Consider the following 17,443-nt stretch of genomic DNA (forward strand, 5'->3'; position numbering starts at 1 on the left):
AACACAGTCATTCATGTAGATGTGGGCAAGGCTATTTTGCAATTATTTGTCACTCCTTTCATAACTGCCAGACTTCACTGCTTACCGCTCATTTTGTCTTGTCTTGGATCGATTCAACTATTTGTCACTGCAAGTGAATTAATTGAGGCAAAGTCTCTTTGCTGGGGTGACTGCCCTTTCCTCCAGGATTGGATTGGAGATGGGAGTATTCTCTCTAGCTACCTTGAACCACAGCAAGGCTGCTTCACCATTGGGATAGGCAGCTGTTTCTTGTCCTTGCTGAAGAGAGTGTGTACTTATCGAACTCATACAGTCAAACAGCACTGAAACAGGCCCTTCGGTCCACAATGTCTGTGCTGACCATAACCACTAATCTACACTAATCCCATTTACCTGTACTTGGTCCATAGCCTACTGTGTCTTGGAATTAAGTGTCCCAGCAGATGCTTCTTAAATATTTCAAGAGTCTCTCTCAGGCAATCCATTCCATATTTTTACAACCCTCTGGTTGAAGAATATTTCCTCAGATCCATTCTAAACCATTTGCCCCTCACCTTAAACCTATGCCCTCTAGTCTTAGGCAACAGGAAAAGATTCTTATGATTTATCATGTCTCTCATAATTTTATACACTTCAATCAGTTCCACCCTTAGCCTTCCCTTCTCCAGAGAAGACAAACCCAGCCTGTCCAGACTCTTCTCATAACTGAGACTTTTCATCCCAGGCAACAACATGGTGAATCTCCTCTGCCCTCTCTCCAGTCCAACCATGTCCTTCAAATAATGTGGCAAACAGAACTGCACATAGTATTTCATCTGTGGCCTGACCAATGGTCTATAAAGTTATAACAAGACTTCCTTGCTCTATATGCTACACCCCAGCTAATGAAGGCAAGCATCCATTATGCCTTCTTCAGCATCCTGTCTACCTGAGCTGACACCGTCAGGGATCTATGGACTTGTATACCAAGGTCTGTTTGATCCTCATTGCTCTCTATGGACCTACCATTGATTGTGTGTATCCTTCACTTATTAGAACTCCCAAAATACATCACCTCACATTTATTAGGATTAAACTCCAGAATGGTTGGTGAAATTTCCTTCTCCATAGCGATGTCTGCTTTTCATTTTGTGCCCCTGTTTTCCACTTGCTTTATCAAATTCACTTTCTCGCTGACCAGTAACACTTCTAACCTGCTCACAAATTTAGCCATGCCTACAGGATTTGAATATCCTTTCACAGTGAGATCTTGATGTCAAATAATGTCTGCCTAGTGCTCCATGGTTTCATGTTCTAGCATAATTCCTCTCCAGTTGATTGGTGCATTTACACATCATATGAAATCACATGAAATCAGCTAATCCAGAACTATCAGTCTGAAACAGCAGCTTATCAGAGGCATCATTCTATTGGATTTGTTATTCTGTTACCGGGCGTGGTTGACAACTTCAGTGCAACCATAATTCTGGGTTATTGAATTTGACAATCACAATTTCACTGTAATTGAAAAGATCACATAATTTAAGATGTCCATTGAGCTAAAGGGTTGTTTTATTGAAAATGTTTAATTTGCTTTCAGTTTCCAACCACCAGCTGAGAATCTGGGATAAAATCCAGAGCTTGCAAGGAATTCAATCTTTGTTTTAAATTTCTTGACTGGAACAGGTGTTGAAAGCCAATTAGTAGAAGAACCAAGCAGCTGCAGTCTTCTGTCTATCCCAGCCTCGAAACTATTGTGGCTAGACATTGCAATTTTCCAACAGAGTTGAAGTGACACCAAACTTTACACCCATTCTAAAACAACCCGTTGATTAAAAAGTTTTAGTTCTTTGCAAATACTTCTTGTTTTGTTTTTATTTTAACATCTTAGCATTTAAAGGATGAGGGTACTTCATATAATTGTTCTGATTTTCAGCTTAAATATCAATCTTATTTAATTTATATGTTCACAGGTAAATGTTTCTGCTTACTTCATTTAAAACATTTTCTTTTTTTAATATATTTTTAAAAATTTTCATGCCTTTATTTCCTGAATGTAGAACGGTTAGTTCAGCTTGTCATTTCTAAAATCATGCACTTAGTTCATAACTTTGATCATCCCACAACAAAGTCTCACAAGTGACTACTAGATCTGGTCATGAAAAATAAAGACATACATTTGTATAGCATCATTCACAACTCCATGGCATTCCAACATGCTTTGAAATGCATTAAGTACTTTGAATTTTATTTACTATTGTAATGTAGTAAAGGTAGCAACCAATTGCTGTTCAGCAAAGTCCACTATCAGAAATTCAATAATATCCAGATAAAGTATTGATTGTAGCATAAACATTGGCCACAGTAACAGGGAGAACTGCCTTGTTTTGGGAAGTGTTTGGAATCTTTTACATCTACCTGGGAGGGCAGGTTTAACTTCTCATCTAAAAGGCAGCAACTCCAACAGTTCAGCATTCATCCAGCGCTGTGGGCAAGTGTCAACCTGGATTCTATGATCCAGTTTTTGGAATGGAATTGGAGCCCCCTTCTGATAAAGCTGCCAGCCATTTAGAGGTGCTTGCATGAAGTGGTCATTTAATTTTAATTTTAGAACCAACCTGAACTCTTTTAAAGTGTAATGATCAGAGGATTACATCCACTCCATCAAGGCTACATATTTTAATATGGATGGACTGATTCAACTGTTGTTTGTATCTGACTCTGTGTCAGGTAAAAGCTTCCAAAGTAACAAAAATGGCTATTACACCTTTTTTTATGCCTGACCTGGAAGCATGCTGAAAGCCATCGGAACTTTCTGAAATGAGAATATGCTTAATTTTATCGATTTATAGAAAATGACAACAGTTTTAAAGAATATAATTCAGAAGCTGTGATCAGCAATTAAAATTTTAAAATTGCGTATTATTCACCATAACCTTAGCCATGAAGTACCATATTTCTATGCTGCTACTTGTAGAATTATGGTCAGACATCAGGAACTATCCCCTGGGAATTTGATTACCTAATATGCTGTTCCTTCAAGTAAACATTCCTCTCATACTAGTTTCTTGGCTATCAAGAAATTTTTCATCTGCTTCATTTGCCAAGCTCCCACTGAGAGGAGAATAACGGTTTGAAACATAGCCCACCATAAGACGCTGCTGTTAGTTTCCTCATTTATTTGACGAAATTCTTCTTCACGTGACTGCAGGTAAGAAAGAAGATTTTAATTAAATGATCATACATACCAGGACTTGATTTGAAAATGCCACTCAATTTTCTGAATATCATAAGAGTTTTCATGGAAATGACATTTCTTAAAATAATTTCACTTAAAAGTTATCCTTAAAAATCGCCTTTAAATAACTTTCAAGCAACTTCTTATGTACCATGTGCATCCAAAAATGTAATTTAGAAAATAAATTCAAAACCGTCTGCTGGTAAAGCTGCACAATAAATTCTTGGCTTAAAATCAATTAATCCAAGTTAATCAATTGCAAAAGTGGTTGTGTTCTAATACACATCAAAATTACATAAAACAGGAACTTTTCTATAACTTTATTGAAATAAAACATGAACTAATTTGTGTTTTAGATAATCTTAACTTCAAAATAAGCAGCCACTTTATTTTTGTTTATGGGGATTTATGCAGCAAGACATAATCATAAATATATCGATATGGATATATACACACACATACTAACTTCCCATCTCTGTTTTCTTTGAACTTCCCTTTAGTGATTCTTGAACTATCCTGAGTGACCTTTTGAGACCTTTAAACTAGCCCCGCCCCATCCCCAGCCAAAATGGCACATATCTAGTATTTTAGAATATCCAAATGAAAGAATCCTTTTGAAGTCAAAGTGCCTTAACATTCTTGCGGAATGTTAGCTTCTGCATCACAAAGGTGAAAGATTCACTGTGTCAACTGTACATTTAGTGGAAAGCATGGTCTCTACCATGTGCAGTACTTGGACCTTGGATGCAGAATCCATCTTTTAAACCAAGGCTCAAGAAAGAGCAGAAATTTATGTTTAAGACCATCATTTCTTATTCTAAGTTCAAAGGCACTTTCAGGTGATAATCTCATTATCCCAGGAATTTGCTTAATCAACTGATTATTGAGAAGCGATTTTCGTTTCAAAAAAGAGCAGAAATTTATGTTTAAGACCATCATTTCTTATTCTAAGTTCAAAGGCACTTTCAGGTGATAATCTCATTATCCCAGGAATTTGCTTAATCAACTTTCTGTGAGCTCCTTGTAGATATTTTGTTCAGGTGTGTTATAACACATCCCTGGAGTTGGTGGATTTGGACCAGTAGTAGGGACATCACCACTGTGCCACAAGAGCCTTCTGGGCTACTTCCAGTTATTTTCTAATCAACTTGTTTAGAGATGAGATTACACATCTCTGGAGTAGATGGGAGTTGAACCTAGCCCTCCTGGCTCAGAGGGTAGGGACACTATCACAGCACCACAAGAGTCCCTTCTGATCTACCTCGACCATTATTGGCTTTATTGTGAGCTTTACATTACTGATTAACTGAAATTAAATTCCACCAGCCACCATGGGCGAATGTGAACCTCTATCATTAGCCTGGGCCTCTGGGTTAAGAATCAAAAAATTCACCTCCTTTTGCGACACAGGTTCATTCTGGATGATATCAAGTAACAGATGAAGACAATGGATATTGTAAATGCTACGGGTCCTGACAATGTCCCAAAAATAATACTGGAGACTTGTGCTATAGAACTGGTCATACCCCCTAGCCAGGTTGTTTCAGTAAAGCTAATGTGGAAATGTGGAAAATTGCCTTGTCATGTCCTGTACACAAAAAGCAGGACAAATCCAGTCGAGGCAATTACTGCCCCATCAATCTACCCTTAATCATCAGTAAAGTGATGGAAGATATCACCAACAGTGTTATCAAGTTACATTTGCAAAATTATAGTCTATTCACTGACTTTCAATTTAGGTTCCACCAGGGCCACTCATCTACTGACCTCATTATAGCCATCCTTTAAACATGAATAAAAGAGCTGAATTCCAGAAGTGAAATGAGAGTGCTTTCAAATTCAGGCAGAATTTGACTGAGTATATCATCAAAGAGTCCGAGCAAAATTGGAGTAATTGAGAATCAAGAGGTAAACTTTCTGCTGTTTGAAGGGTTGTGGCTGTTGGAGGTCAATCATTTCAACCCCAGGATACCTTTGCAGGTGTTTCTCAGGGGAATATCCTAGGCCTAGCCATCTTCAACTGCTTCATCAAAGACTTTCCCTCCAATGATAAGGTCAAGAGTGGGATGTTCACTGATGATTACGTGATTTGCGACTCCTCAGACACCGAAATAGCTCACTTGCTACTTTGCGGCAAAACCTGGACAACAGCCAAGCTTAGGCCAATAAGTGGCAAGTAATATTCTCACCACATAAGTGTGAAGTAATGGCTTTCTCCAGCAAAAAGAACCTAACTATTGCCTCTTGACATTCAATGACATTACATTGATGCATCCCCACCTGCTAACATCCTGGGACTGCCAGTGACCACAACTGAACTGGACCAGTCATACAAATACATTGGCTACAAGAAAAGATCAGAAGCTGGGAATTCTAGCGTGTGTAACTCACCTCCTGACTGCCCAGTAGCCTGTCTACCAGCTAGAAGCCATAGGTCAAGAATACCCATCACTTGCCAGATTGGGTGCACCTCTAATAGTTTGACACCATCCAGGACAAAGCACCTTGCTTGATTTGGCACTTCATCCACCAACTTCAGCATTCACACCCTTCACTACCAACACTCAATAGCAGCAATGTAAACCATCTACAAGATGTATTGCAGCAACTCACTAAGGCTCCTCCTTCAAAACCCACAACCTCTATCACCTAGCAGGATAATGGCAGTAAATGCATGATTACAGTACCATCTGCAAGTTCCTCTCTGAGGTTACCATCCTGACTTAGAATTATTTTGTCATTCCTTCACTGTCACTGGGTAAAGATCTTGGAACTCACTTTCAACAGAACTGTGGAGCACAAGGGCTGCAGCATTTCAAGAAGGCAGCTCATCACCACTATGTCCAGCGCAATCAAGAATGGGCAATATATGCTGGCCTAGCCAGTGGCATTCATAAACAAAAACAGCTCCCACTGGTCTACCATATCAAAACTCCACCCAACTTTTGGCAGACTCCCATGTTGAGGATGAAAAATCCAAATGTCAGAAAGTCACTAAGGTCAGGGGGGTATCTCTGTAAAGCAGAAAGTTTACACTACTGTTCTTTGCATTACAAAAAACACTGCCATACCCTCTGATAGTCCTGCTGTCTACTGATATATTGCATTTGTTTGAGTAAATGCAGCATTCTTGTCTTCACTTCATTGATCATGTCTTTGGTTTCTTCAAGAGACTCATCAGTAGCATGTTCGCCAACCTGAACATCTAAATTTACACGCTGTAAAACAGAAAACCACTGTAAACAGAGAGGAAATGGCAATGGTATTAAAAATGAAAAGCACAGCAATTCAGGCAGCATCCGATGAGCAGCAAAATCGACGTTGGGCTTTTGCCCGAAACGTCGATTTTGCTGCTCGTTGGATGCTGCCTGAATTGTTGTGCTCTTCCAGCACCACTGATCCAGAACCTGGTTTCCAGCATCTGCAGTCATTGTTTTTACCCCTTAAAAATGAAAAGTGCAACATCTCCCAAAAAAGTAACTTTACGTACTCAATATTGAATTCTGAATTTAGTTGACCTTCCATAAAATTATTTGATGGTGGTCCTATCTATCTCTTACTATCGTTACAAAAGGTGATGAGAAGAGTTTCTGTTGAATTTCAGTGCAATTATAATTTCAACATGAAGTAACATTATTCCTGGCTTTTTAAAGCAGGAACCAATATAACAAATTCTCAGTTTCAGATAAACAATTCTCACCACTGTCACTATTCCCACCATTGTATTATTACACCATCTACACTTACACTCATAGAATGTGCTCTACATTATAGCAATTAGTAAGTTTTAAAAATAACTCTGGCTATCAAGTGTCTTGGACGGTCCTGAGTCAATGAAAGATACTACATAAATGCAAGGTTTCCTTTCCGTAGAAATTTACAACACAATTATTTTTATGGACACAATTTACAGATCAGGAAATCATTTAGCAATTGTGCCTCCTCGCTAATTCCAATAGTATTTTTAAAAATGTCCATTGCCTCATCTTCAAATATTTATGCATATTTTCTTAAAGGTACATGTATCTCTGTGATTGACGATTTTGAATTAAATCAGCACACTGAGGCAAAAGGCTTTCCCCATTAATCCAGATTTGCTTATAAAACAGACATTAAAGCTCTGAGTCATTTTCTGTTCTCCAATGGAATTGCCTTGAACCCACATATTTGTCTGCCATTGGAGGCAGGAAGAGAGTCAGTAAAGCATACAATTTAAATTTTTGATGCAAATTCCAATTTGCAGTGCCTTCCCAAGCCAAGTTACTTTTGAATGGCCTCATACCAGATCAGGCCTTGATGTATGAATCTCACCTGCAAATGCTCTGTGGCTGAGGTTATCATTGTAAGGATCATAGGAAATTTGAATTCCCTTCCCCTTGTTATTTTTGTGGCGCTGGTGTAGATTTTGAATGCATGTAAGTAAAACCCATCATGGTTAAGAGTTCATGGTTTCTCAATAAAGTCTGTTGAGAAATCTACAACATGTGAACATATGAATTAGGAACAGGAGTAGGTAATTTTGTTAGGCAAATGTTGAATGGTTTTACTGCAAACTGTAACAAACATTGTTTGTATTGTAATGTAAATGTGTTTTGAATGCAATAGATGAGCATAAGACTCTGTCCTGCAAACGTCAGTTGCCGTAATATTAACCAGAGTCAAAAAGTGTGGCGCTAGAAAAACACAGCAGGTCAGACAGCAGGCAAGTCAATGTTTCGGCATAAGCCCTTCATCAGGCAGGGCTTATGCCAGAAATGTTGACGCATCCTCAGATGCTGCCTGACCTGCTGTGCTTTTCCAGCGCTACACTTTTCGACTCTGACTCTCCAGCATCTGCAGTCCTCACTTTCTCTCATTATATAAGTATTGTTGTAAATTACAATCAATGTGATTGACTCTTAAAATCCATCTGGGCATTTAGGGATGAGCAAAAAGTGGTGCCTGGCCAGCAATGCCCTCATCCCATGCATGCATAAAAAAAACCTTTCTAAGTGGAGAAAGTGAAATATTGAAATCAGAACTGTAGAAAGATATGCTGAGAAAAACTCGTGTTGTGTTTGAATTGAGATTTAAACGTCTGATAATCTATAACATTTCAAAAGGTGGCCTCGCTGTTGAAGATGAGAAAAATCTAAACACCTGTTACATTTCTTCAACTGACAGGTAATCAACTTCGAAATGGAAATGAACACCATCTGAAGCTAAAATTAAAGCCGAAGAACTTCTGAAGAACAGTCATATTGGACTCGCAATTACTTCATCTTGGATGGTGTCAAACGTTTTGTGTTGTTTGAGCTGCACTCATTCAGGCAAGTGGAAAGTATTCCATAACATTCCTGATCTATGCCTTGAAATTAGGAGATGGACTTCAGGGAGTCAAGATGCGGATTACTCGCTGCAAAATTCCCTAGCCTCTGACCCGAACCTGTAGCCTCAATGTTTGTATTGGCAGATTCAATTCAGTTTCTGAATTGGTAACCCCAGGCACTTACTGATGGTAATGCCATTGAATGTCATGAAACAATAGTTAGATTTGCTCTTGTTGGATATGGTTATTGGCAGTATATGGTGTGAAATCAGGCGGATCGCTTCATCAGCCCAACCTTGGATTTGTCCATGTCTTGCTGCCTATAGACAGAAACTGCTTCAGTATTTGAAGGGTCAGGAATGATGCTGAACATTGGGCAGTTATCAATGAGCATCCCTACTTTGGACCTCATAGTGAAGGGAATCTTATCGATGTAGCGGCTGAAAATGGTTAGGCCTAGGGCACCACCCTGAAGAATTCCTGCAGTAATGGCCTTCAGCTAAAATTATTAACCTCCAGGAAGCACAACCATCTTCCACAGTGTTAGGTATGACTCCAAACAACAGAGCTTTCTTCCTGATTCCCCATTTATTCAAGACTTTCTTGGGCTTCTTTGTGAAATATTCTCAAATGCTGCCTTGATATCAAGGGAATTAACTCTTTCCTCACTTCAGGAATTCTACTATTTTGTCCATGTTTGGACTAAGGCTATAATGAGGTCAGGAGGTAAGAGGCCCTGGTGGAACCAAACAGGGCATCCAACAGCAGGTTCCTCATTTGCAAGTAGGAGTTAGTGATCCCTTCCATCACTTCAATGAGAATCAAGATCAGTCTTGAAAATATATTATTGACACCAGTGTGTATTTTTTAAATTGTAGCTATTTAGAAGAAACATTAAGTGAAGGACCATTTCTATCTATTGTAACGGATACTAAATATTTCGAACAGACAGCAGAATTTTCAAGTCTGTTGATCAAATAGCACCAAAATCATCTTAATTGCATTGCCATTTGTGGCATTATTGCCTTACACGAAATGATTGCAGAACAGTACAGTTAATCAAATTAATTTCTTCTGTCTGAAACATTTTCAGATGTTTATAGAACACATAATAAAGAAAATGCAATGTAAGCCACTTAATAATGTTCTTGAATAATGTGTAATCTTGGATTTTTGTGTGCCAGTAAGTTAATTGTGCATCTACTTTGATGAGATAAGGAGAATTTTCTTCACCCAGAGAGTGGTGAACTTTTGGAACTGTCTGCCATAAAAAGCAGTTGACACCAAAACATTGAATGTTTTCAAAGCTTTGGATATAGTTTTTAGTACGAGATAGATCAAAGGGTATGGGGAGAAACTGGGAACAATGTATTGAGTCGGATGATCAGGCATGATCATATTTAACAACAGGGAAGACTCAACTGGCCAAATGCCCTGCTCCTGTTTTCTTTGTTTTCTTTAATGCATTCATGGGATGTGGGCATCACTGGCAAGATTAGCATTTGTTTCCCATCCTTACTTAGAGGGCAATCAAGTGTCAACCATATTGCTGTGAGTCTGGAATCACAGTAGGTAAGACCAAATAAGGTTGGCAGAATTTCTTCCTGAAGGGTCATGAGCAACTAGTTGCGTTTTTATGATAGTGGTTACATGATCAAGGCCCCAAGGGAAACTTCCATTTGATCTCCAGCATCTGCAGACCTCACTTTCTCCTGGTTACATGATCACCATTAGATAAGCTTTCTGCTCCAGTTCTTTCTTGAATTAAGTTCTAATTCACCACATTCCACGGTGGTATTTGAACCCATATCACCAGAACTTTAGCCTGAGGTTCGGGATTACTAGTCCATTGCTACTGCTCCATTTCCTGCCTTTGCTGGGCCCATTCAATGTTCTCAGCATTTGAACTATTCTAATGTAATTGATTATTTATATTTTCTCTCAAAACAAAATTATTAATTGACAGCCATACCAGTTTGTTCCCAGCAAACACTGCTATTTTGGTGGAGTTGGACGTTAGGCAGATACGGTGTTCCCCTTGAGAGTGTGACTGAAATGTAAAACGACTCTGTGGCCCATACAATTTATGCAACAAAACCTGTTTCCAAGAAAATAAGGAACATGAATTACTTAGTAATGATACAATTTTCTGTAGTTATTTTCTTTTTCATTGCCTGAAAGACATTCAAGTTGAAAGCAAACATCCAGGCCTGAATTTTCTTTGTCATTACAAAAATGGCAGTGAAGGCCTGTTTCCATAAGTCCTGCCATTTTCACGGTGGAGGGTATGAGTGGTGTGGGTTTCAATTTGCGCATCCATGACTCATGGGGCAGCTACACACATTAAAATCTATCCTCAGGCTGATTGCTTTTCAATTGGCACAAACAAAATGCTACCTGTACCTATTAGACTTGGAAGGATGAAACGCAAAGCTGGTTTATAACAATGCCGGAAATTGTGATAAGGCTGAGATTGGGAGCAATTATGATCCAGTAAATGATGGCAAAGAAACTGATAAAGAAAAGAGAATGCAAGCTAGCAAGGAACATGAAGGTGGACTACAAAGCTTTTATCAATATGTGAAAAGGAAAATAATGAGCAAAGTTCAGAGAAAGAGGGGTGATCTCACTAAAGCTTACAAAATTACTGCAAGGTATGTTTCTGCTGTCTGGTTACTGAAGAACCAGGGACAAAGTCCCAGGATAAGGGACAGGCTATCTAAGGGTGAGAACGAATTTTATTCATTCAGAGAGTGGTGAATCTTTGGAGTTCCCAACCCAGAGGACTGCTGAAACCCAATCATTAAGGAACTTTACAAAGAATCATGGATGCTATTAAAGAGACATGGGGCATCGGCTCACATAGGGAATTATGAATGTTCATGGGGGATGGATATAGGGCCACAGGTTGGCATTAGGATATGAGGGGACATAAGGACATATCTTTGAAATAAAAGCCAACATTTCTTCCTCCTTCCCTACCACCTGCTGAACTTAGATGCTAGGTTTTTTGTGATTCATGTGTGAGGAATCTCAATTTATGTTGCAGCTTTTGGTAATTTTTTTTCCATTAAATAATATTCATCTCATCTATTATTCATGCAAAGTTGCATAACTTTACTGTTTCCCACATCAAATCCAATCACCCATGTTTTTGCCCACTTATTTAACCTGGCTATACCTTTTTGTAGTTTCTTTGTGCCATCCTCATGATTTACCTTCCCACCTATCTTCTGTCATCTGCAAATTGGCAATCGTATACTTACTTCCCTCAACTAAGTCTTTCATAATATATTGTAAATATTTATGGTCCTAGCAGTGGGATTCCACTAGGTCCAGTCTGCCATCTTGAAAATGCTCCCTTTAACCTAACTCTCTGTCTTCTTTGTTTAGCAATCTTTAATCCATGACAATATGATAGCTCCAACACTGTGGCTTTTTTCTTGTTAGTTGATTGGATTTGATTTATTTATTGTCATGTGCACCTAAGTACAATGAAAAGGTTTGTTTACAAGCAGTATTGGCAGATCATGGTAAGCAAGGACATACAGATCTTAGGGTGAATTTTTTTTTAATTTTAAAAATTCTTTTAAAAATTAAACAGCAAAATTTATGATGTTCAATATCTTACCAAACATTTTCATAGGTTTCGTTTAACTACTAGCTATGTCTGTTGCGCAATAATGTATTAAAAATGCATAAGATTAAATATTTTTGTACCTGCTCATCTGGACCTTTGACAATCACAAACATCCCCAAGCCTGGAGCAGAAGGAAGAAAATCTCGTGTGGCCAAATCCCAGGATTGGATTTTATAATGTCCTAAACAGAAGGAGAGTCAGATAATTATTAATTGCTGTCATGTTAACCACTAGCAATTATAAAAGAGTGAACTGAGGCAAGAATTCTGACTGGGAAACTAAAACTACAATTTGTGGTCTTCAAAATTGTGAACCTCCTGTTCCCACACTCACCCCTTCATTGTGCATTTATAATTTAAGTGTTACATCACTTAACGAATTTTGTAATCAATTTTTTTTGTTTCATACCGTTTTGGTCAGTTTTCCCTCAAAGATACATGATCCAAGGATCAACACATGCCTATTGACATATCAGTTTCTCCAGATGCTGCATGCACGGACATCAGAGGTCTGTGCAGTAGTTGGAGAAAATTTTTATTTATTCATTCATGGGATGTGGGCATCGCTTGCTGGCTCGAATGTATTGCTCGTCCCTAGATGCCCTTGAGAAAGTGGTCGTGAACTGCCTTCTAGGCTACTGCAGTCCACAATCCAGAAATTAGAGAGAACATAAATGTTGTGTTGGTGTCTTACACCACTAGTCTAAACATCAACATTGCTCATTTTAGAAATGTCTGTAATGACCATATCTTTATCAAATAAATCCTATAATATTTTTAAGAATATGCCTTCATTATGAATAATACAATAAAAGTGAATTGTTGAGAAGTAATATAAAATGTGAAAATGGTGTTGTATATATTTCATCACACGTAAAAAGCAAAGAACTGCCCATTGCTTCAAAGATGCCTGGAATTCATCCTCATTTACATGGAGATATTCTGATTATGGGTGCATCCAACAAATATAAGGTATAGGAGCAGAATTCGGCCATTTGGCCCATCTAGTCTGCTCTGTCATTCAATCATGACTGACATGTTTCTCAACTCCATTCTCCTGCTGTCTTCTAACCCTTGATCTTACTTCTGACTTAAATACGGTCTATGACTTGGCCTCCAAAGTCTCCTGTGGTATTGAGTTCCACAGATTCATTATCCTCTGAGTGAAGAAATTCCTCCTCATCTCAGTTCTAAAAGGCCGTCCCTTCACTCTGAAGTTGTGCCCTCAGGTCATACTCTCTCCTACTGGTGGAAACATCATCTCCACATCCACTGTACAAAAGCCTGTTAGTATTCCATAAGTTTTAGTGAGATTTCCCCATCAACCTTTAAAACCCCATCAAGTATAGACCCCGAATCCTCAATTGTTCTTCATATGACCAGCCCTTCAACCTGGGTTCATTCCTAAGAACCTCCTCTCAATCCCCTCCAAGGCCAGCGCATCCTTCCTCAGAAAAGGGACCTAAAATTATTCACAATATTCAAAATGCAGTCTGACCAGAGGATTAATCAGCCTCAGCAGTACATCCCTGCTCTTATATTCTAGCCCTCTTGAAATGAATGCTAACATTGCATTTGCTTTCCTAAGTGCCAACTGAACCTGCATGTTAACCTTAAGAAAATCCTGAACAAGGACTCCAAAGTACCTTTGTGCTTCAGATTTTTGAAGCTTTTCACCATTTAGAAAATAGTTTATGCCTCTATTCTTCCTATAAAAGTACATAATATCATACACGGGGAGTTGATGGCCTAGTGGTATTATCACTAGACTATTAAACCAGAAACTCAGCTAATGTTCCAGGGGCCTGGGTTCAAATCCCACCACTGCAGATGGAGGAAATTGAATTTAATAATAATCTGGAATTAAGAATCTGCCATGAGACCACTGTCAATCACCAATGTCCTTTCGGGAGGAAACTGCCATCCTTACCTGGTCTGGCCTACATGTGACTCCAGATCCACAGCAATGTGGTTAACTCTCCAACTGCCCTTTGAAATGACCTAGCAAGCCACTCAATTCAGGAGCAACTAGGGACGGGCAATAAATGCTGGCCAACTAGTGCCTCATGTATGAACTTAAAAAAAGCTTTCCCACATTGAATTCTATCTACCACTTCTTTGGCCACTCTCCTAGCCTGTCTAAGGCCTTCTGCAGCCTCTCCTCCTCCTCAGCACTATCTGTTTCTCCACCTATCTTTGTGTCATCTCCAAACCTGGGAAAAATACCCTCAGTTCCTTCATCCAGGTAGTTAATGTATAATGTGAATAGTTGTGGTCCCAATATTGACCCCTGCAGAAGTCCACTAGTCACCAGATGCCATCCTGAAAAAGACTCCTTTATCCCCATTCTCTGTCTTCTGCCAGTCAACCAAACCACTATCTAAGCCAATACCTTGTCAGTAACATCATAGGCCTTTAGATAATTTAGAAGTCTCCTGTGCAGCATCTTGTTAAAGGCCTTCTGGAAATCCAAATGGATCACATCCACTGGCTCTCCTTTGTCTGACCTGCTCACTAACTCCTCAAATAACTCTAACAGATTGGTAAGACATGACTTCCTCTTGACAAAATTGTGTTGATCAGCCCTATTTTACCATGCATTTCCATGTATTCCACAATCTCATCCTTAATAATGAACTTTAAACCTTATCAATGACCAAGGTCAGATCAACAGTCTATAGTTTCCTGTCTTTCCTCCCTTCTTAAATAGGGTGTTACATTAGCCATTTTCCGGTCTCTGAGATACTCCCTGAACCAGTGATTCTTGAAAGATCACCACCAATGTCTCCATAATCTCCTCAGCTATATTTTTCAGAACTCTGGGTTATTTTCCATCTAGTGTGAGTGATTTATCCAGATCTTTCAGCTTCTCCAGAACCTTCTCCTTAGTGATGGCCACTACACTCACCTCGGTCCCTGACTCTTTTGAGGTTCTGATATACTAATGTTGTCTTCCACTATGAAGACTGATGCAAAGTAACTATTCAGTTCCTCTGCCATTTCTTTGTTCCCCGTTACTACTTCTCCAACCTCATTTTTCAAAGGTCCGACGTCAACTCTTGCCTCTCCCTTACCTTTTAGATATTTAAAAACAAACTCTTGCTAACTTCTTTTATATTCCTGTAGATATATTCAACGACATATTTCATTTTCTCCCCCCTTATAGCTTTTTGTTGTCCTCTGCTGGTTTTTTAAGGCTTCCCAATCTCCTGGTTTCACCACATGCATGGATTCTTTTGCTTTTGTGCTGTCCTTAACTTCCCTTGTCAGCTATGGTTACCTTGTCCTCTCCTTAGTATGTGTATTCTTCCTTGTGATGAATTTCTGTTATGCCTTCCAATTTAGCCGTGAAACTTCTGCTATTGCTGCTCCACTGTCTTCCTGTTAGGTTTTCCTTCCAATCGACTCTGCCAAGCTCCTCCCTCTTGTCTTTGTAGTTACCTTTACTCAATTGTAATAGCGTTACATCTGACTCAAGCTTCTCCTGTGAAACTGCAGGGCCAATTCTATCATATTATGGTCACTGCCTCCTCAGGATCCTTCGCCTTGAGCTCCGAAGTGAAGTCTGCCTCATTACACATCACCAAATCCAGAATTGACTGTTCCCTGGTGTGCTCTACCACAAGCTGATCCAGAAATCCATCTCTTGACATTCCATAAATTCCTTTTCTTGGGCTCTGCTACCAAACTGATTTTCCCAGAAATATATTGAACTCCCCTGGATCATTGTAATAGTGCCTTTCTGACACGTTTTTTTCTACCTCCTAATCTATTTTCTTCCCCATACTCTGAGTACTGCTTGAAAGATAATTTATCTTTGAGTGTGTCTTTGAAACACCATCAACCATTCAAAGGAACTTTCAGTTTATTAATAAATAAATTAATATGCAATTACATTTCTGGTGTATGGACGAGAATTCAATCACTAAAGAAGTCTAAATAACGTTATTCTAATTGTGGGAAAATGAATCAAGTATTTAAAGGTTCTCAAGGATCATCTACAAAGTGAATTACTTTATCGTGCTAAAGCCAATACTCTCAGCACTCAGCCTCTCATTCTCTACACTTTGCACGTGAATAGTTACGTTGTAGGGAGTGAGAGGTCCTTTTAAGATTTTGGAAAATAAATTTTAATAAATTTCATTAAGTAGATTCTTCAATTAGCAATATATCTAGAGTTTGGGGAGGGAGAACTAGTGTGCAGTATTCATTATTGTGTAGCATTAATTTATCAGCAAACTGATAAAGAAATATTTGTGCAACATGAAGGTAATCAATGAAATTTCCAAGGACATTCAGAGCAAACAATGTGCACTTTCTGTCCTGAGAATGATGCAGGTGGTGTAGAGCACCTTTTCAGCTTAAAAGTAACAGACAACTTCCTTCATAATTTACAAAATCTTTAATTTATGTTAAGAAACTTTTAGCTTCAATTAATTTTATGGTAATGAAATGTAAATGCTGAGCAACAAAGATTCCCAATTATAAAGTTGTAAAGATACTGCTGTTGATCAATTACAAACGAAGTGATTCACTGAAACAGCAGATTGACAAAGACATAATGATGATAAAAGAGATGTGTGGACCATTCAATCAATTTAAACTAAAGGTGTGAAAAATGGACACTAATCTACTTTTCGATAAACGACATTGTATTTCATTACCAAAACCCATGTTACCTCAATCATCTCCAATGGTTAAGAAAAGCTAGTAATTATGTGACTTGCTTTAACAAAAAGACATTTAACTCTTCTTAATCAGTGAACAAGTCTTTCTCTGAATTTTATTGAAATAGCAACAATATTTTAAATACACACTCACCTGTAACCAGGGTATCACCTGGAATATCCTCTATGATACACTTTTCTTCTTTCTCCCCCTGATGAAAATAAAGAGAAGAGGTGAGACTCCAGCTCAAAATGAACAGAAATTCAGTGACTGGATGTTTCATTTTAGTTGCGAATTCAGTAGCATTAGTGGAGTCTTCAGAGAGCAGAAATCTGAATATTGTAGATCTACCAACTGACACGTCACACAAAACCTGATTTGATTTTACTGAGACACTTTTCTATTACACCAGCTGGATATTTAGTCACATGACATATAAGCCCATCCCATCAGACATAAACTACTAATTGCAGATCCCTCAAAATTGATTTTGCAAGTATTATTGAAGGGAATGTGTATTTTTTAACTGAAAAGAGATCCTAACCCATGCTCAATTTGTTTCTCCTCTTTAACCAAGCATTAAGTATAGTTGAATATCCCCCTTCCCCCAA

General features: G+C 38.5%; 1 protein-coding gene across 1 annotated transcript; it reads right to left on the reverse strand.

Moving 5' to 3' along the window:
* Window positions 1–3,034: 3,034 nt before the first annotated feature.
* Window positions 3,035–17,115, reverse strand: LOC122563771 (transmembrane emp24 domain-containing protein 11-like). Its single transcript, XM_043718379.1, has 5 exons — window positions 16,986–17,115; window positions 12,246–12,346; window positions 10,498–10,623; window positions 6,289–6,435; window positions 3,035–3,184 (listed from the first exon to the last, which is right to left on the reverse strand). Exons 1-5 carry the CDS (start codon window positions 17,113–17,115, stop codon window positions 3,035–3,037), a joined length of 654 nt encoding a protein of 217 aa, XP_043574314.1.
* Window positions 17,116–17,443: the final 328 nt, after the last annotated feature.

The sequence above is a fragment of the Chiloscyllium plagiosum genome, chromosome 1, assembly GCF_004010195.1.
Source record: "Chiloscyllium plagiosum isolate BGI_BamShark_2017 chromosome 1, ASM401019v2, whole genome shotgun sequence".
Lineage (NCBI taxonomy): Eukaryota > Metazoa > Chordata > Chondrichthyes > Orectolobiformes > Hemiscylliidae > Chiloscyllium > Chiloscyllium plagiosum.